At 41.7% G+C, this 20029-nt stretch overlaps 2 protein-coding genes across 2 annotated transcripts; one reads left to right on the top strand and one right to left on the bottom strand.

The window, feature by feature from the left end:
* Positions 1-4415: 4415 nt before the first annotated feature.
* On the bottom strand, positions 4416-7391 carry selenof (selenoprotein F). Its single transcript, XM_053646891.1, has 5 exons — positions 7236-7391; positions 6023-6190; positions 5878-5941; positions 5259-5308; positions 4416-5084 (listed from the first exon to the last, which is right to left on the bottom strand). The coding sequence occupies exons 1-5, from the start codon at positions 7281-7283 to the stop codon at positions 4953-4955; spliced, it is 462 nt and encodes a 153-aa protein (XP_053502866.1). The 5' UTR covers positions 7284-7391; the 3' UTR covers positions 4416-4952.
* A 133-nt stretch (positions 7392-7524) lies between these two features.
* Positions 7525-20007, top strand: hs2st1a (heparan sulfate 2-O-sulfotransferase 1a). The gene is made up of 7 exons (XM_053646889.1): positions 7525-8086; positions 12782-13017; positions 13380-13465; positions 14085-14223; positions 14883-14980; positions 15378-15535; positions 16756-20007. The coding sequence occupies exons 1-7, from the start codon at positions 7963-7965 to the stop codon at positions 16980-16982; spliced, it is 1068 nt and encodes a 355-aa protein (XP_053502864.1). The 5' UTR covers positions 7525-7962; the 3' UTR covers positions 16983-20007.
* The last annotated feature ends 22 nt before the right edge of the window (positions 20008-20029 follow it).

A 20029-nucleotide genomic window follows, 5' to 3' on the forward strand; every position in this document is an offset into this window, starting at 1 on the left:
AAGACAGATATGTTCTTAGTTGTAAATCAATCATTTAAGATAAATAGATATTATAATAAATTCATAAAATATAAATAAAATGAGAAATGAAATAATGTTTAATTACTATGGATTGCATTTAATATTAATTTGACATTGAGCATAGTAGGCTTCCTTAGCAGACCCCGCCAACCCCAAGAAGGCATGTACCTGTTTTTCGATGTAGGCCGGGGATAGTCTGCCTCAATTTTCTTAGTCTGGGGCTACAGTAAGCCCCGGCCAATGCGTTACCCCAGGTACTGTGCTTCGGTCAGACCCAGGTGGCACTTTTTGGGGTTGGCAGTCAGCCCGGCCTTCCGGGGCTCCTTCAGGATCTCCCCCAGGTGGAACAGGTGATCCGACCAAGTGGAGGAGTGGATGACCACATCGTCCAGATAGGTGGCTGCGAAGGTACACTGGGGTCGCAGGACAATGTCCATCAGCCACTGGAATGTTGCGGGTGCCCTGTGTAGCCCGAAGGGGAGAACCCAGTACTGCCAGTGGCTGTTCACCGTGCTGAAGGCCGAGACCTGGTTCAGCTTCTGGAAGTCATTACAGAGGCACATACTTACATCGGGCTTCGGCATGATTACGATGGGGCTGGACCAGGGGCTGTTGGACTCCTCTATGATGTTGTCCCACAGCATCCGGCTGACCACCTCCTCGATAGCCTTGCAGCGGGCCTCTGGGATACGATAGGGTCTTGATCTCGTGGTGGACCAGCTGTTTCATTCCTGGGGAGGTCGAGAACACATCAGTGAATTGGCCCACCAACTCTGTTAGCTCCTGTTTTTGTGTGGGGGTGAGATCTTCGCCCAGTTGGACCAAGGAGCCCTTGTTGTGATCTGTGTCTAGGGCCGCGAACGCAGACACTACTGGTGCTGGCTCTATCCACCTTTTCATCAGGTTCACGTGGTATGTTTTCGTTTCTGCTCGCTTACCGGGCTGCTGCAGGCAATAGTTCACAGTGCCCTTCTTCTCGAGTACTGTATATGGGCCCTGCCACCGGTCTAGAAACTTACAGGTGCTGTTCGGCACTAGCAGGAGTACCCAATCGCCAGGCTGCAACTCGCAGGGTTGCACTGGACGGTTGTACACTCGCTTCTGTTCCTCCTGGGCGGCTCTCATATGTTCCTGGATGATTGGGGCCACTCGGTCGATCTTCTCCTGCATCTCCTGTACATAATCAATGACCAATTCTTCCCATGCTTCCAGTGCCACATCCAGCAGTCCTCAAGGTCGCCGTCCGAAGAGGAGTTCAAAGGGTTTGAAGCCCGTGGATGCTTGGGGGCACTCCCAGACGGCGAAGAGGACGTAAGGCAGGAGGAGGTCCCAGTTCCTCCCTTCCTCAGTCACCACCCAACGCAACATCTGCTTCAAGGTTTGGTTGAACCGTTCGACCAACCCATCCGTTTGTGGGTGGTAGACAGACGCCTTTAGGTGTTTCACCTGCAACAGCCGACACAGATCAGACATTAACTTTGAGACAAAAGGGGTACCTTGGTCTGTCAGGATGTCTTTCGGAATCCCCACACGGCTGAACAGGAGCACCAGTTCCTTAGCGACGTTGCAGGCGGTGGCTTTACGTAATACCACTGCCTCGGGGTACCTGGTGGCATAGTCCACGATGACCAGTATGTACTCATGACCCCGGGCGGATTTTGGGAGCGTCCCGACGAGGTCCATGCCAATTCTCTCGAAGAGGACGCCTATGATGGGACGTGTGATAAGAGGCACCAGCGGGGGCTTCCTCGGGGCCCTGCGTTGGCACTGGGGGCATTGTCAGCAGAAGCTCCGTACCTCTGCATCCATGTCTGGCCAGACAAAGCAGTCCTTCAGCTTCTCCAGGATGTTTCGTGCCCCCAGGTGACCCCCGAGCGGATGGCCATGGGCCAGGTGCATTAGTGTTTGCGTTCTGGCCTTGGGGACTACCAAGAGGTCCACATTTTCCCCTCTGCAGTTGGTCCGGTGGTACAGTAGGCCTCCTCTGACCAGAAAGTCGACTCCCCCAATCTGATGCACCTGGGCCTAACAATGCTTCAGGTGGCAGTCCTCTTTCTGCTCTCAGCCGAAGTTCCCCTGCCGTTTCACCTGCTGAAACACAGATGAGATTGGGTTATGGGTGTGTGTGTGGCTTACCTTCTGTCCCAGTGTCCTCCTCGCCTCGGGCCATGTAGGCCTGTCGCCCTCGTGCTTCCTTCGATCACTGGGGCGGTTTTGGCGGGTCCAGTGTGGGGAGGACACATCCTGCTGGCCAGGTTTTCTGGGCCTTCTTCAGCGTCCCCTGGTCTGGCTCTATCGGCATGGGTCTGCCCTGGGCGTCCCATTGTCGGGGCGTCTTCAGTGATGCTGTCCGTCCTTGCCGAGCGCCAGGGTGCGTTCCAGGGCGGTCAGTAGTTCCTTGAGTGTCCCGGGAGCTTGCATTCCCATGGCCTGGCGTTCTGTGGGCGGCAGAGTCCTCAGGAACTGATCCATGGCCACCTTTTCTACAACCTCGGTGGCAGTGTACAGGTCTGGCTGGAGCCACCTCTTGGTGAGGCGCAGGAGGGCGTCCATCTGCCCACATGGAATGGCTCCCGGCCTGTAGCTCCACCGGTGGAACTCCGCCACCGCCTGGATGGGGTTTCACCCACAACATGCCAGGATCTCCCTTTTTACTTCTCCGTAGTCCCCTGCATCCTCCGAAGCGAGGGCATAATATGCTGTGCGCACCTCTCCGGAGAACAGTGGGGCGAGGATGCATTGCCACTCTTCGATGCCCCAGTTCTCTCTGTGGGCGACCCATTCAAAGGTTTCTAGGTAGGCCTCGATGTCATCCTCTGGGGTCAAGTGGGGAAGAAGGCACCTGGCTTCTCGGCCGGGATCAGGGTGAGGTGTGGACTTCGTTGGCCGACCATGGCAAGGCCTGTTCTGAGTGGAGCCTGTCCTGTTAAACTGCTGTATGGTCTTGCCCACCGTGCTGCAGCTCAGTGTCAGGGTCTTGGCAATCTTCTTATAGCCTAGATCATCTTTATGTAGAGTAACAATTCTTTTTTTCAGATCCTCAGAGAGTTCTTTGCCATGTTGAACTTCCAATGACCAGTATGAGGGAGTGTGAGAGCGATGACACCAAATTTAACACACCTGCTCCCCAATCACACCTGAGACCTTGTAACACTAACAAGTCACATGACAGCACGGAGGAAAAATGGCTAATTGGGCCCGATTTGGACATTTTCACTTAGGGGTGTACTCACTTTTGTTGCCAGTGGTTTAGACATTAATGGCTGTGTGTTATTTTGAGGGGACAGCAAATTTACACTGTTACACAAGCTGTACACTCACTACTTTACATTGTAGCAAAGTGTCATTTCTTCAGTGTTGTTACATGAAAAGATATAATCAAATATTACAAAAATGTGAGGGGCGTACTCACTTTTGTGAGATACTGTATGTATATAAAAGGTCTTTTTTTTCCTTCTTACAGTTGGAGGACATGCATGCTGAAAACGCTCATTTTGACCACTAGATGGCAGCAGATATTTTTCATCAACCTCACACAATGAAGGGAATAAAATGTTTAAATTTGGTTTTATGAGCAGCTACTACAACTACATGACAGCTGTATTCTGATAATTAGTTAATAGGATATATGAGGAATAAAACACTTTTATTTTTTATTAATCATCCACAACAGGGCAGTGTGATGAAGCAGGATTACTGTCACCACCCCAAAGCTAACCATTTTCCTTTAACAGCACGTCCCCATACTAAACAAGTTAGTTCCTGTTCTCACTTACATTATAGCAGCTATAAACAGTTGTTCTTCTCTTCTCTCTCTCAAAAACACGTGTCATGTTATCATTTATATGATTCAAAGCCAATCAATAGAGGTTTACATTAGTCATCCTATGCATAGATGTACTTTATTATTTGTATTATGTACTTGTACATGACAGTCAGCTCAATTATTCTCGCTGTGGAATTTGTACCATTCACCAGTTGCAAAGTTGTTTTGTGGTTTGTTTGTTTTTTGGAAACTTTATTACCATTACTGAAGTACACAGCAATTCCTTCCTGGCCAAACATATTACTTAGATTTATTATAGGGGGAAAAAATTAACTGTACATCTCAATATATAATTTTTATCATTAGTATGAAATTATTTGGATTAAAAATTGGAAAGAAGCACAAGGTTTCAACCTGTTGTACTGTTTTTGTAATGTAAGGATATATGGATAATTTAAGTATAAAAACATCTATCTATCCACCCACCTCTAGATCTATAATATATTAGTAGATCAAGTTCAATTCCCAGGGCATTAAAACTGTAAAACATCTCCACTTTGTGGCTACTTTTCTCTCTCTATGTCCATTAAAGGCCAAACAACAAAAACATAAACTCAAGATCCAAATCTTCCGATTGTGTGGAAACAAAACTTTATTAAACAGAGATCAGTTTAGATACCAGAGGGAGCGCTTGTGTCTCTCTCCGTCGCTACATGCTGTGAGAACTACACACACTTCAGGCCTCACACACCACACGCTGGTTTCCTGTGAGGCCTTCACTAACGCGCAGTTCCACACCAGTGCCAGCGTACGGGGGGAAACAAAAACGACAAAAGACCTCCGAGCCAGCATCGTCAGGATTCTCTGTTCAAATATACACACACAAATATACAGCACAAAAAAACAAAAACAAAACTACCGTTTCCGATGGAACAGCTGGAAAAGGGCTGATGAGAAGGATGTCAGGGATCGAGTCCCGCTCTACAGGAATGCTATTATTAGGAGTTCATCGTGATATAATGATAACATTTAAGGTGAATTAATAAACCCGGTGGAAAAGGGTGAACTGATTTTATTATAAACTTTGTTTGGATGACGAACATTAAAACAGCTCGTACGTGGTCCATCGGTTTCGATCTGATCTGTGTAAACAGAAACAATGACGTTAAATGCGGTCGAGTTTTTCGCTGAGGAATTCCTCCACGCTGTCCGTGTTCCACTTGAGGATGCTGAGTTCTTCAGCAATGTTCCCGTTATCGTCCAGCAGCTTCAGTACAGGATCCGAGCCTCGCACATACTGCGGTACACAACAACAATTCAGGATTTTCAATTGGAGTTTAATGAATTTCAAAGGCAGGAAAAACCAACCATAACAAACTGTATCCAAACAAACAAACAAATTAATAATCACACATACAAAAGATAGATTATTCTTACTTTGACTTGTATCACATGTCTGAGATGTTTTTACCTTAATCTGAAGGCCCTTGAACATCTTCGGCTTGTCGCTCCTGACGAAAGCTAAAAAAGAAAACGTACAGTTATTCTGTTCAGAAAGAAACGAAGAGGAAAACGTAAGCAGAAATAAACGATACGACATCCCAGCAGATTTATTAACACAGAAACTGTAGAGCTTTCTGAATGGTTTAAGATTCACGTGGTTCACGTGGCTGATGTTTTCGCTTTCGCCGCTGATCTGCTGCTCAAACAGCGTTTTTAATCCCTTAAATCCAACCCATTCTTTATAAAGTGTTAGATTTGACACCTGGTTGTTTATTTCGGTTTTTCTACTCTAATGAACTCGAAACTTTCCCCTATTTACGGTGACAGAAAAGGAGGACTCCACCTCGGCGCACGTTTCAACAAGGAACATCAAGCCTTATTCATTTGAGATAGATGAAGGGGGCGTAGCTTACAGAGTGTCTAGTAATACCACAGCATTTAAAACAAAACAACTGTCAATCATTCCAGATCTTTCGGAGTTGATTGTGTATTCCATGGGATGTTAAAGTAACGTACATGTTAATCAGGACGAATAGAATTGTTCCAAATTTTGCTCGCTCGTATTTCATACTTGTCCCAAAGCTTACCTTGGACTTGAGGGAACCTCCCCAGTTTTCATCCACAGACCTCAAGGATGGCTCCGGGGTAGAGCTGAACACGAAACAACACTCAGTATAACATCATCATCATCGTGCAATATGGTTTGTTGACGTTTAGTGAGGTGGCGCGTACCTTCCTGGACTCGAGCTGAGCCTCCTCCTGGCAGCACTGCCTGCAGAAGGGCTCGATTGGCGACAGGCTGAACTGGCCCAGCAAATCACACGAGCTGCACAGCAGGTTACTGGAGAAGCCGAGCTCCCTGCATGCCTCCGACGACAGCTCGGCTCCGAACGCTGCTAGCTGTAACACGCCAATCACACCGTCATAAACTGATCAACCATATATAGTTTGGTTTTGTTTATTTTATTTTATTGCTGCTATGCTACACAATAGTTTACAGCCCGTGTTGTGTATTTATTCTCCTGCACTTGTCTCACGCTGTTGTGCATTTGCACTTTATGTAGTCTTGCACCACGGTCCAAGAGGAGCGACATTTCGTTCCAACGTTTACAAGCAACACAGTAGAAAATGTTTTGTTTTTATTCAAGATTTTATTCAAAAGCACTTCTGCTGTTTAGGTATTTATAGACCCTTTAAATAAAAATAAAAAGTATAATCACTTTGAATGATTTTAGCTTTTCATTTATTCTATTATATATAAACATTTATTCTATTTCTCACATACACATATCACACCTTTTTTTTTTTACTTTCACTTAATTTGTTTTATTTCGCCCTTTTTCTTTTTTTGCACTTTTTACTACCTGACCATTCCTAATTTATTGTATTATTAATAAAAGGAACAAATATAATTTGTAGAAAACGTCACAGCTCAGCTTTATTTATTTAATAATAATAATAATAATAATAATTTAATCAAACTACTCAAATATCAAGCACATTTGTTGGTTGGACATCATGCTCCTTCAATTTTCGAGGAAAATAACCAAATTATAAACAAAACAGTAAATTATTGCAATTTCAATGTTATATGCTTTCTATAATCAATGTTAATTTACTTGGTGCGACGTAACACCAAGAACCGGAAATTTAACACAAACACATGATTCTGATTTTAATGCTATGAATATTAGTATAAATTATAATTGAGTATATAAGAGATTATAAAATATATTTTAATAAAAGATTTATCGTTAAACATTTCAACTAATCTCAATAAGCCACGTCACGAGCACTGTAGCTAGCTGTAGTTAGCGTTTTAGCATACTTCCCGATTTACAAAAGCATTCAATTGATTTGCATTCAATTATCCAATGTCGAACTAACAAAAAAAACATAACGAATACATAAATTATTTCTTTAATCGTAATTTTATGTCTCTTACCGACTGAAGCAATGGCAATAGCCAAAGTAAATACACCTCCGCCACCATCGCGTTCCGTCTTCCGCGTCCTAACTGAGCGGAAGTGGTTACGAGTTCTCAGCCGGAAGTAATTCGACGTTGACCTGGACGTTAAAGCAAAACTACGACGCAGAGAATTATTTTTGAAAACTTTGAAACACATATATGCAGTTGTGATTTCTTTGGTGTGTTTTCCTTTACTCTACATATACAACCGTAGGTCTATATTCAGTAACTTACTAATTTAACGTATCAGGGTAATTCACTGTCCGCGCAGGCTGAATCTCAAACGGCTCCTGACTTCCTGTAAAACTGCACTACATAGGGGATGACGTAACGGTTTCTGCGTACTACGTAGTGCACTAGGTGTCCACCAGGAGCGCGTTTTAGGATTGAGCCTAGATTGACTAACCATCAGAGCGACCGAGGATACAATAGTAGGGTAAATAAAAAAGCTGTTCCTCTTTCTGCGGCTGTAATTGTTGTTTCTTGTAGAATCCAGCTCGACGCCAAGAACTGAAAAGGAGATTATAGTGGATGTATTGAGTTCCAAACTTTCAGAGAAACGTCCAGAAGGAGGATTATTAGTGCCAGTAATATCGGAGAGTTGCGAGTTTTGCGAGATCTCAGCTGTTCTGCTCTCACCAGCTTCCGGGTCGTGCAGTGAAGTTCATCATGTCTTCATCTCTGCATCTGCTGGTCTGATTTCATGGGGAGTTTAAGGATCATGATGGCACCGAAGTTTCAGCTACTGGCGCTGCTGGCCTTCGCAGTGGCCATGCTCTTCCTGGAGAACCAGATCCACCAACTGGAGGAATCCAGAGGCAAACTGGGTGAGGAACAACACCTCTTTCTTCTCCGTGCATTGATGATCAAGACACTTTCCACATCCATCAAATGTATAATTATGATGTTTGGAGGTAAAATCTTCCAGAATGCACATGTGTACATGTTATTAGATGTTATCTAGGAGTTGAGAACCAGCCTAGGAACCAGAATTTCCATCCAGGAGTGGTGCTGTAGTCAGAAGGTGACCCTGATGAAGGTTCGAAAGCAATCAAAACACTGCTTAAGGGGAATAAACAAGTTTTAGATTGTAACTGATCACCTACAAGGTGAGCAACAAGGTAATAAAATGCACTACACTGCTGTTGAATTCTGGATTCTGGTTGGTCAAAAAGTGTCGATTAATTTTCTGGAACAGCAGCTCTAGGGCAGCTCTTATGCTGTAGTTTACGGTTTCTCCGGAACATGGCAACTGGCATTTGAAGAGAGAGAATAAAAAGAGGGTGGGTGAGGGAGCGACTGTTTATAGCTGCTGTAACGTAAGTGAGAACAGGAACTAAGTTGTTTCAGCAGATGTTAGATGCAACTATAAATGGATAAAAAGTATATGAGGAATAAAACTGCTGTTAAAGGAAACTTCAGGATGGTATCAGTAACTCCACTTCATCACACCATACCATCACTTAGTACTTTACTGTAAAACACACACACACAGTGGTTTCGAAGCCATTTAGTAAATTGATATTTCTGTCTCTTTGCTGTTTGGATGTCATTAATCCTGGTCTGTGGGAGTCAGAGACGGGCTGAGAGCTCAGTTCTGCCTGTAACTGTAGAGCCACTCTCAGGCTTTCAGAAATAGACCCACAATCAGTCATCTCGTGTATTAAACACGTGTTAATGAAGTTAGACGCAAAAATCGCGTCTCGTTTTACGTCACTGTTACATTTTTTTCAGCTCGTTTATCAAACATCAAGTTTACACTCGATGCTGCGAGTTGTGTGAAGGAGGCTCACTTAACGAGAACCTCGACTGATCGGCTTCTAATGTAACTATCACTATCACTTTATTTATTTATTTATTTATTTATTTATTTCAGTTACACAGTAGTTTAATGAAATTTTTTAATATGACATTTCATATTAATGACTCTGAAAGAAAGCGATTCCAAAAACCAATAATCCAGTCCATACAGGATTTCGTGAAATTTTTTTGTGATTGTTGTGGCCAAAAACTTTATTTTGCTGGGGCTTTAAAAAAAAAAAATATTGCAATACAATTTTTCAGTGTTTTTTTCTTTTTCTTTTTCTTTTTCTTTTTCAGAAAACTAGTCGAATCGGCTGAATCGCAATCGCATGAAATAATTTCGCATTGTCTTTCATACTGATGTTTGTTGGTAAATGAGACCTTTTTAGTAGGCGCACGTGAATCGAAGAATGCACGTTGTGATGATGTCACACGACACGTCTTGGCCCAAATTTGTTCCTGAGCTCCTGTGAATATTGTGGCGTTTTCTTGATTAGATTTTGTGTTAATTTCACAAAATCCTAGAGGGACTGATAAGCCTAGTATTCAGTCAGGGCAAAAGTATAAAAGGAGAAATAGTTGTTGTTGTTTTTTTTGAAAAGCTTTCCCAACAGGCGATGCATGTGTTCAGTGAATTCAACAAACAATCAAACATTAGTGAGCACAAACAAACCAAATTTTGATGCCGTTACCATATCATCCATAAAAGAACTTAAAAAGCAGTACACTGTAACTAGGGATTGGCTTTTGGGATTTATTGTACTAATTTGCATATTAATGTGTTACAAGCAACTGGATTTCAGTCTCAGTAAACTAAAAATAAACCAGTTGAGGTCAAAAGGAGACTAATTAGTTCAATGATTTAATAGACTATTAAATGGAGGAATGATTTTTGTGTTTTAAAACAACTTCTGCAATCAAATCCTTGTTACCGCTTTTTAAATGCAGACAGTAATTACAATGTCTTGTAATACAATATAGTGAACATATAAAGTGTGATTAAAAGGGTAGACATAAGAGGAATTATAAGGTTCCATGTTTTTAACATGTGACTGTTAAAATATAATAGTTAAAGTTATTGAGGGTCAAAATCTTGTCTCAAAAACGTTTTAAAATAACAGAAATGTGAGAGAATCTTGTAATTCCAAGAGTTTATAATGTTTCAGTGTAAAAATGTAATATTCGGACATTACCGCAGGTTGGAATTATACTCAATGAATCGCTCTCATCATCTGCTTAAACTAGAACATCATTATTTAAATTAGATAACTGTTTTGACTTTGAGGTCATGTGATCAGGTACACATCGCATGTTTTTCTTTGTGTGGTTAGAGCCTATTATTTACCTTGCGTTTGATAAAGGAAGCTCCAGCGATCTCATTGGACTCTACAGAAATGCAGAGCTGTTTTTAGGCTCTCCATTGCCGTTAACACCTAAAGCACGTGTCACTTTGGCACTTGTGCTCTTGAGCACTTATGGGTTCAAGTTTCCAAACAGTCAGGAGGCCTGTTCCTGTACAGTTAACTCTGCAGAACTAACAGGGTCTGAGAAGAGGGTTGGACAAAATACCACATGCATTTTACATCTTTGCAAAAGTGTCACCTCAGGTCTTTCAGAGTCTTAAAGAATCACCTCGTGGGCTCTCTGTATCCAAAAGAGTTGCCATGGGGCTCCTGAGTCTAAAAGAGTCATCTTGGAACTCCAAAAGTATAAAATAGTTTCCTTGGGGCTCAACAAGTGTAACAAGAGTCACTTCATGGATCCCAGAATCTAAAAGAGTCACTTTGGGTCTCCCTGAGTCTAAAAAGAGTCGCCTTATGGCTCCTCAAGTCTATACATGTCACCTTGCGGATCCCAGAATCTAAAAGAGTCATCTTGAGTGTTCCCAGAATCTAAAAGATTGGCCTCAGGGCTCCCTGAGTCTAAAAAAGTCACCTCAAGTCTTACATAGTCTTAAAGATTCACCTTGGGACTCTCTGCACCTAAAAGAGTTGTCTCGGTGCTCACCAAGACTAACAGACTAACAAGAATAACCTTGGGGCTTCCCAAGTCTAGGAAAAGAGTCATCTTAGGCCTGCCTAAGTCTAAAAGAGTTGGCTCCCAGAATCTAAACACGTCATTTAGGGGCTCACTGAATCTAAAAGAGTCATGTAGTGGCTCTCAGAATCTAAAAGAGTCATTTAGGGGCTCCCAGAATCTAAAAGAGTCACCTCAGGGTTCCCAGAATCTAAAATAGTCATTTAGTTGTTCTCAAAATCTAAAAGAATCATTTAGTTGTTCCAAGAATCTAAAATAGTTCAAAGCCTGCCATGCCCCTTCAGTATTTAATCAAAGGAGTCGCTTCAGGTCCCAATAGCCTAAAAAGAGTCTCTCAAACCTCCAGAGTCCTGATTGAGTCTCAAAACCCCCCTGAGTCTCAAGTCCAGAATGGCCTGAGCCAAATCGTCCATGTGCTCCAGGTTTGATTGACAGGTCCTTGTGCACCGTTTTGTCCCTTTCACCTGGTGTGCACACAGAGCAGAAAGAAAATGAGGTGCTATGATTAGCCATAGCCTCTTCATTACTCAGCAGCAGCAGCTGCTCGTCTGTTTCCGCTGCGCTAATGCTCTAATGACTCATCATCTGAATCCTTGCTCCCAGGTCCCACGAGTATTAGGTGCCGTAAACCAAGAGGGTGAGCCTGGGTTCGGATTTAGTGCTTATCGTTACACCGGATGATGGCAGGACTGCTTTCTTAATATAATGTCGGAAACCATGGTAACAGGTTAGGGAATTATTTACAGTGCTTAAAGTAGTGTTTTTGGTGAGACAGACTGCTAATTCTTCTTAGCTACATTACTGGCGTCATAGCGCCAGTGCAAAAGTAAATAAGCACCGGCTAGACATCGTTGAAAAGATGACATTATGTAAAGCCCTATTCACATGGGATTGGTTTTATTTAGATGCGGATTAGTTTTATTCAGACGGGGATTGGTTTTATTTCAGATGGGGATTGGTCTTATTCATACGGCGATTGATTTTATTCAGATGGGGATTGGTTTTATTTAGACAGAGATTGGTTTTATTCAGACGGGGATTGGTTTTATTCAGATGGGGATTGGTTTTATTTAGGTGTGGATTAGTTTTATTCAGACGGGGATTGGTTTTATTTCAGACGGGGATTGGTTTTATTCAGACGGGGATTGGTTTTATTCAGACAGGGATTGGTTTTATTTAGATGCGGATTCGTTTTATTCAGACGGGGATTGGTTTTATTTAGGTGCGGATTAGTTTTATTCAGACGGGGATTGGTTTTATTTCAGACGGGGATTGGTTTTATTCAGACGGGGATTGGTTTTATTTAGATGCGGATTAGTTTTATTCAGACGGGGATTGGTTTTATTTCAGACGGGGATCGGTTTTATTCAGACAGGGATTAATTTTATTCAGACGGGGATTGGTTTTATTTAGATGCGGATTAGTTTTATTCAGACAGGGACGCATAGTACGCATAGAACCAGACATGCATCATGAAGACACGCCCAGCTCTGTGCTTTATACAAAGATCACTTATCCCATGTGACTCGATCAGAATTACTACACACACTTCCTTCAGCAGCTTCACTTAACACACATACTAATCCCGCCCACTGTTCCTTTAACACGTCGGTAGGCGTGGTGAAGTCATCTAACAGTAAAATATCTCCATGTGGGGTAATCGATCGCTACTCTGTCTGCAGAGCGCGCCATCGCAAGGCTGGAAGTGCGCGACATTGAGGAACGTCGCACTCAGGAGGGAGTGAGGGAATCTCGCGAGGATGTAGAGAACGACGTAGTGGTCATCTACAACCGAGTTCCCAAAACAGCCAGCACCTCCTTCACCAACCTCGCCTACGACCTGTGCAGCAGAAACCACTACCACGTCCTACACATCAACACCAGCAAGAACAACCCCGTCATGTCCCTGCAGGACCAGGTCTGAGAACACATGCACACACACGGTATCTGTCTGCCTGTCTGTTTCATGCCTGCCTTTATATCCATCTGTCTTTCTATCTGTCTGTCTGTCTGTGTTTGAATCTAAATGTCTGTGTTTGCCTCCATACCTGTCTGTCTCTCTCAATCTGTCTGTCTGCCTCTAATTCTGTCTGTCTGTCTATGTTTGCCTCTATATCTGTCTGTCTGTCTCTATATATCTGTCTATTTGTTAGTCTGATCTTACCACTCTCTCTGTTTATTTATCTCCTGTGTTATAAATGTGTATGTTTCTATACATTAGTAACACACACACACACACACACACACACACTTCATACTGGTGTTGAATTGTATCTGCAGGTGCGCTTTGTGAAGAATGTGACGATGTGGAAGGAGATGAAGCCGGCGCTCTACCACGGCCACGTCTCGTTCCTCGACTTCTCCAGGTGAGTGCAGCATGTGTTTACCTGCAGGTGTGTGTGTTAGTGTGTTTATTATAACACTTAATTAATTGGCTAAAATGAATCCCTGTGGTATTCCATCCTGATATTCTCTGCACTGACACACATCACGTCACGTTTCCCATCATTCCACTGCTACAGATAATCGTCTTTAAAATTAGCGTGAAAACCGAACGTCTGGAAATATTCTTAAAAACATCTGGAATATTTTTCATGAGGAAAAAGTGAGCACCCTGCACATTAAACCTGACCTCCTGAGCTGACTGTAGTGTAAACACACAGTGAAATATAATAACTATCCAATCAGAACTCCAACGTAGACTTAAACAAAACATCTGTACTGTATATTTTTAAATCTGGTGCACCCCCCCCCCCCCCCCCCCCCCCATTGTAATCAATGTATTTTAACTAATTTAATTTTAATCCCTCTTGATTAGTTAGAGTGTTGGAGGTGTTACACATCAGAACTTTATAAAGTGAATAGAGTTTAATAAAACAGAATAATACGCTTCATGCATGTTTACAGTGAGAATTAAAAACATTTTGGTTAAGTAATAAAGAAAAACATCAAAGAAGCTTCTCTTCAATTCTCTTCTTTTCTCAGATTTGGCATGATGAAAAAACCCATCTACATCAACATAGTGCGTGACCCCATCGAGCGCCTGGTGTCTTATTACTACTTCCTGCGATTCGGGGACGATTACAGACCCGGCCTGAAACGCAGGAAACAGGGGGACAAGAAGGTTAGACTGCACCTGGAGTCCTCTCCTAATTCTTTCTTTCTTCTTAAAAAAAAAAAGATTTATCTGGAGTTGTATGTTTATTGTGGATGCTTTTATTGATCCCAATTAAATGCAGTTCCTGTTCTGAACACTGGGTGTTTTGTAAAACTTAATCAGAAAAAGTCTTTTATGTGCTGAACACCGGTATGTTTTGTGTGATATTATCACGAACATGAACTAAGAAGGTACAAAACAAAGGTTAGGCTAGTTTGTTTTGAGCTTAAATATGTGCTGTTTGAGACTCGTAGTTTTTTTTTTCAAGGTCTTTATTTCTTACACAATAATATATTCTGTATTAACCGTATATATTTTCATTATTGATTTTGTGACACTTGAAAATTGACATGGTTTTATGTGGGATGAGGCTGTCTATAGAAATGATCAAAATTAGAAATTTGTAGGTTGAGAAAAAAATCTGTAAAAAAAAAAAAAAAAAAAGAAGAAGGAAAAAAACACTTCTGTATTAAAATACAATAGATGAGGCAACTATCAGGACAAATTTATATACTTCACTTGTTTGCTCTATTCTTGTGTTGTGTCTGTGGAAAGCTCTAACTGCATGTTTGATAACTCTGTGTGTGTGTGTGTGTGTGTGTGTGTGTGCGTGTGTTATTTTCTAGACATTTGATGAGTGTGTTGCTGCAGGAGGTTCAGACTGCGCTCCGGAAAAACTGTGGCTGCAGATCCCCTTCTTCTGTGGTCATTACTCCGAGTGCTGGTCAGTCTCTGTGTGTGTGTGTGTGTGTGTGTGTGTGTGTGTGTGTGTGTGTGTGTGTGTGTGTGTGTGTGTGTATGTGTGTGTATGTGTGTGTATGTGTGTGTATGTGTGTGTATGTGTGTGTATGTGTGTATGTGTGTATGTGTGTATGTGTGTGTGTGTGTGTATGTGTGTGTATGTGTGTGTATGTGTGTGTATGTGTGTGTGTGTTGTAACAGGAAGTGTCTAACTGCACCATACGTAAGCCTGTGTATCTTTAATTCTGCCCTAGACCTATGAGGTTAATGTAGACAGTAAGTAATAGTAAGTAATTACGCTATAAGCATAAAGGGAACATTGCGTAGGTTTCGTTTTCATCAAACGTATGGTTGAACTTGGTGTTGGTGGTGGTGTGCAGGAACATCGGCAGCCGCTGGGCTCTGGAGCAGGCCAAGTATAACCTGATTAACGAGTACCTGCTGGTGGGCGTGACCGAGGAGCTCGAGGACTTTGTGATGATGCTGGAGGCGGCGTTGCCTCGATTCTTCAGAGGAGCCACTGAGCTCTACAGGACAGGTACGCTCCAGTTAGGCACGGGCCAAGCTTCCCAACTTCTCATCTCACCTTTTTACCCACCGTTTTATATACACAGTACCGTGTCTTAAATAATATAGTCTTAGGTATCTGCACAGAAATGCTGTAGAGAAAAAAAGATTCCTTCAAAAAAAATAATGAAATGAAATGTTTTACATTAAAAAGACAAACTATTATAAAGAGCAATAAATAAATAATAAATAAAACAAAGTAATAATTGTTGTGATGACCCTTTGCTTTAAAAAGAAAATGAGTAGTAGACTGTCGCACTCGCACTGATGTCGCTTTCTTAACTGACATCCAAAGATTCTTTTCGTAACATAATTTTTTTTCTTGTTGGAAAAGTAATCCCTGGAAATATAAAATGACTGGTAAACATTTATAATACTGTTTGTATGGCTAAGAGATTTTGCACAGTACTGTATATATTCGTAATATAGTTCTGTACATATAAACAATCAATTTAGGGAATATTTAAAATAGTAATTGTCTGATTATTATTAAAATTTCGTTTAACTCTTCGTTTAGGGCAGTGGTGGCTTGGTGGTTGAGGCTCTGGGTTACTGATCGGAAGGTCGGGGGTTCAAGCCCCAGCACTGCCAAACTGCCACTGTTGGGCCCTTGAGCAAGGCTCTTAACCCTCTCTGCTCCCGGGGCGTCTTTCAAGCCCATTTTATGCACAAGCAAATATTTGCGATTCACATTCCTGCCGTTTATTTAGAAACACTACAGAATACGATAATTGGCCGATATTTCAGTCTGTAACGCTACGTACTGCAGCAGCGCCGCTCAGGCATGGCTTAAAATCTAAACTTAGTAAATCTCAATGAATTTACAAACTTTATATACAGCGTTAATGCATTTGTACAACTTTAGCAGATATTTGCATTTACTAAACCAGCGCAAGAAAGCACAGAAACGATCACTCCATGTCCTGACGCACACGAGCTGCGATGCTTTTGGAATAAATTGGGATTTTAGTATGTGAAATGTAATATCAGTCTGTGTGCATCACGTTAATCCAGTGGTTTAAGGTTGGATGTAACGGCGAAGATGAGATGCACGCTGGCAAATAAAAGTTTTTTTAGTGTGGTGTGAATTATAATAATATCTATACAGTAAATTCTCTCCAGATAAAAAAAAAAAAAGAGTAGAGCAAGCTGTTTACGTCGTAGCTGCTCACATGTTCTTTTCATCCAAAGGAAAAAAATCCCACCTGAGGAAAACCAGCGAGAAGAAGCCACCCACTAAGGAGTCCATCGCTCGGCTGCAGCAGTCGGCCATCTGGAAGCTGGAGAACGAGTTTTACGAGTTTGTGCTCGAGCAGTTCCAGTTCGTCCGTGCTCACGGCGTGAGGGAGAAGGATGGCGAGCTGTATCTCCTGCCGCAGAACTTCTTCTACGAGAAAATCTACCCCAAGACCACCTGAGAGGGACGAGCACGCTGCTCTAGTGTCACTTACTGTCGTCATATTCACTGGACGGGGACGGTTCGGCTTTGAGATCAGAAAAGTCTGAAACGTGGTGCAGCGCGGCTGGATTTTACTTTTTTGTTTTTTTTATCTTTATGTTCATTCAGCTGACGCTTTTACACGTGAGACAAGGGGTGAGCTCAAGGCCCTACAGAGGCAGCAAGACTTTTCCAGGATGCATGTCGGACTTCTAAATAATAACCACACGTCACGTGAGTGTGTACGAGTTAGAGCTGCAGTTTAAGGTGATCTGATTACATTAACGGCGCAGAAACATCGCTAAATACAAACCGGCGTTAGTTAATACAAAGGAATTAAATAGAAAGCAAAAAGGAAAATAGAAAACTGTAGCTTTTATTCACCTTTATTTATTTATTTTTTAATTTAGAGGGGGAAAAAATCGTTTAAAAGAGCAAGTTGTGATGTTTAGCGCCCTCTGCTGGCTGCAAAGCGTTATAAGTAAGGAATGATAAAACACTTAAGGGGTGTACTGTTACAGGAAAATAATCCACGGTCTGATTCAGCGCGATGTGAAGCTTACTGCAAGCTGATTACTTTTATCAACGAATGACACATCATACGTTTTTGTACGTTACATTTAAAGTTGTAGAACATCCGTAAAACGAGTTCCCGTTGTCACGTACGCTATAGCAGCTATAAACAGTCGTTCCGTCACCAGCAGCGTGAGCTCCTCTGTCCCGATGATGTCATGAAAACTCAGTTACAGCTTTACCTTTGACTTTAATACTGGAGACTCCTTCCATAAATGTCCTTGTGAATGAACTGTTACTATAGAAACGATAGCATATTCGAGCAAGCGCATTAATATAAACCCGTAGCTGAGAGTAAGAATGCAAGCAGAACCCTGAGAGGATGAAATTAGCCCGGTGCGTTGGCATGACAACGTCGCGAATCTCACTTTTCCTAATATATCTTTGAAACGATGTCATTCTTACAGGGCGTGAAGCGCTTTTAAACATTACAAACTGCACCTTTCAGGCGTCATACAGGAATATCGTCTATTCGAGCTGTGATGATCGTCCGATCCAATTTGACGGTTCGTGGCGCGTCACTGTATCTTTTCCTGACTTCTTCTATTTTTTCTTCTTTTTTAATGACATTAAATGCTGTTTAGTTATTCAGTTGTAGGACATTTCGAGTGACATGTTAATTCTTTAATTGTATAATAATACTGTTAATGGTATAACTATTTTGTTTTTTTTTTGTTTTGTTTTTTTTTTATCACGGTATATCGTCACACCGATGTATTGTCACACCTCTAGCGGTGAACTCAGGGTTGGATGAAATACCTTTCTGCCATCACAACCATTTTTAAAAAGGTTTAACCTCACGGAATTCATTTTTATGTTGTTGTCACGCGAATGCTACAACTCGATCACACGTGCAGTAGTCAGTATCCTCTGTTTTACCGTTCTTAAAGACTGAAAACTAAAGAACTCTGTTCTATAACGTACTTATCCTGCGCCACTGGATACTGAATTCTCAGAAATTATTTTATTTAGAGACAGCATGTTTATAACATTTTCATTTTCACTATGGTATCGATGTTGTAGCTCTGAATATCGGACAAAACTTTATACTGACCTGATGCTGACTTTCTCACTGGAGCGAATATTCCTGATGAATATTTAATCGCTGAGGTGATTACGGAGGTCAGGAGACCTCACGGTTATCTTAAATGTATTAAAATGTGTAAGATGGACTGTGTTTTCTACATGCACAGATTCCAACAGTGAAAGTAATCAGACATAAATGTTTATACAGCTATTATTCTTTTATTTAACAGACATTAACCCACGTCGTTCCTCAGAGAGAAATTTCATTTGTACAATTGAGGTGTATACTTGTTTTTTTTTTAATTCTGTTTGAGCTGTCAGTCTGATTATTCTCAGATAATTAGGCTGCATGTAAACATAGCCACGAATGTTTTTCAGTCCCTCAGGATTTTGTCATCGCAGAAATTCAAGCAAGCTCCACAATTTTCAGAGGAGCTTGCAATTTTTCAAAATTACAGCAGATTTTCCACAGATTTGGGCCGAGGGTACGAGTATGAGTACAGCTAAAAGGCCTCGTTTACCAACAAACATCACTGCGAAAGAGCGTGCAGAACAATTTCATGCAATTGTGATTTCGCTGATAAAGTAGCTTTACGCAAAAAAAGCACAAAAAACTCCGCAAGTTGCATCACAAATTTTGAAAAAACCCACAGCAAAATCGAGCATTTTTTGGCCGCAATGATCACAAAAAAACTCCACGAAATCCTGTGCGGGCCGATTGTGGCGGATTGATTACATTTAGGATAAAGTGGAACGTTTGGGTATTAAGATAGAAATAAAAACCCAGATTGAGAGTCTTGAAGAAAACTTCACACTTTTATACAATACTAAAAAAATGTCAGTGGATCAAATCTGATCTCATTCAGCATTTCAGGTCATCGTTTGTCCATATCAGATTGTTATTGATTTTTTTTGGTTTATTTTTTTCCTCCACTGTACTTTATCATGCTGGATGGGGGAATTTTTACCCCCCTGTTTTATATATTAGCTTTTTCAGTGTGTGTGTGTGTGTGTGTGTGTGTGTGTGTGTGTGTGTGTGTGTGTGTGTGTGTGTGTGTGTGTCCTTGCACCATGTGCAAAAGAAATGTTCGAAATATAGGACGTATGTAAACTTGGGATGTCTGAAGCATTTCCTGGAAGTAAAGGCATACAGCACACAAGACTGATTTCTGATGCAACATTTACTTAACGTTTTTTGACTGGCTTCTGGGGGGAAAAAAACAATGTATACAACAGAAAATGTCGCTAGAATTGGTTATATGATAATACTTTAGTGGTTTAAAAAATAATGGCAGCTTTGGTTCTCTTTGAGATCCTGACCAATTGTCTAGGGGATGCTTATTTTCGACAAATTTTAAGGAGCGATGGTCATGGCTAGTCACCGATATTTGGTGGGTATGTTATTCAAATAGGTCGAATAGTCATGAC

This window comes from Ictalurus furcatus, chromosome 17 (genome assembly GCF_023375685.1).
Source record: "Ictalurus furcatus strain D&B chromosome 17, Billie_1.0, whole genome shotgun sequence".
Classification (NCBI taxonomy): domain Eukaryota; kingdom Metazoa; phylum Chordata; class Actinopteri; order Siluriformes; family Ictaluridae; genus Ictalurus; species Ictalurus furcatus.

Coding starts and splice junctions, on each gene's coding strand:
- hs2st1a (XM_053646889.1), top strand. CDS start 7,963: ATGGGGAGTTTAAGGATCATGATGGCACCGAAGTTTCAGCTACTGGCG. Junction 13,018..13,379: donor TCATGTCCCTGCAGGACCAG/GTCTGAGAACAC, acceptor TTGTATCTGCAG/GTGCGCTTTGTGAAGAATGT. Junction 14,224..14,882: donor GGAAACAGGGGGACAAGAAG/GTTAGACTGCAC, acceptor GTTATTTTCTAG/ACATTTGATGAGTGTGTTGC.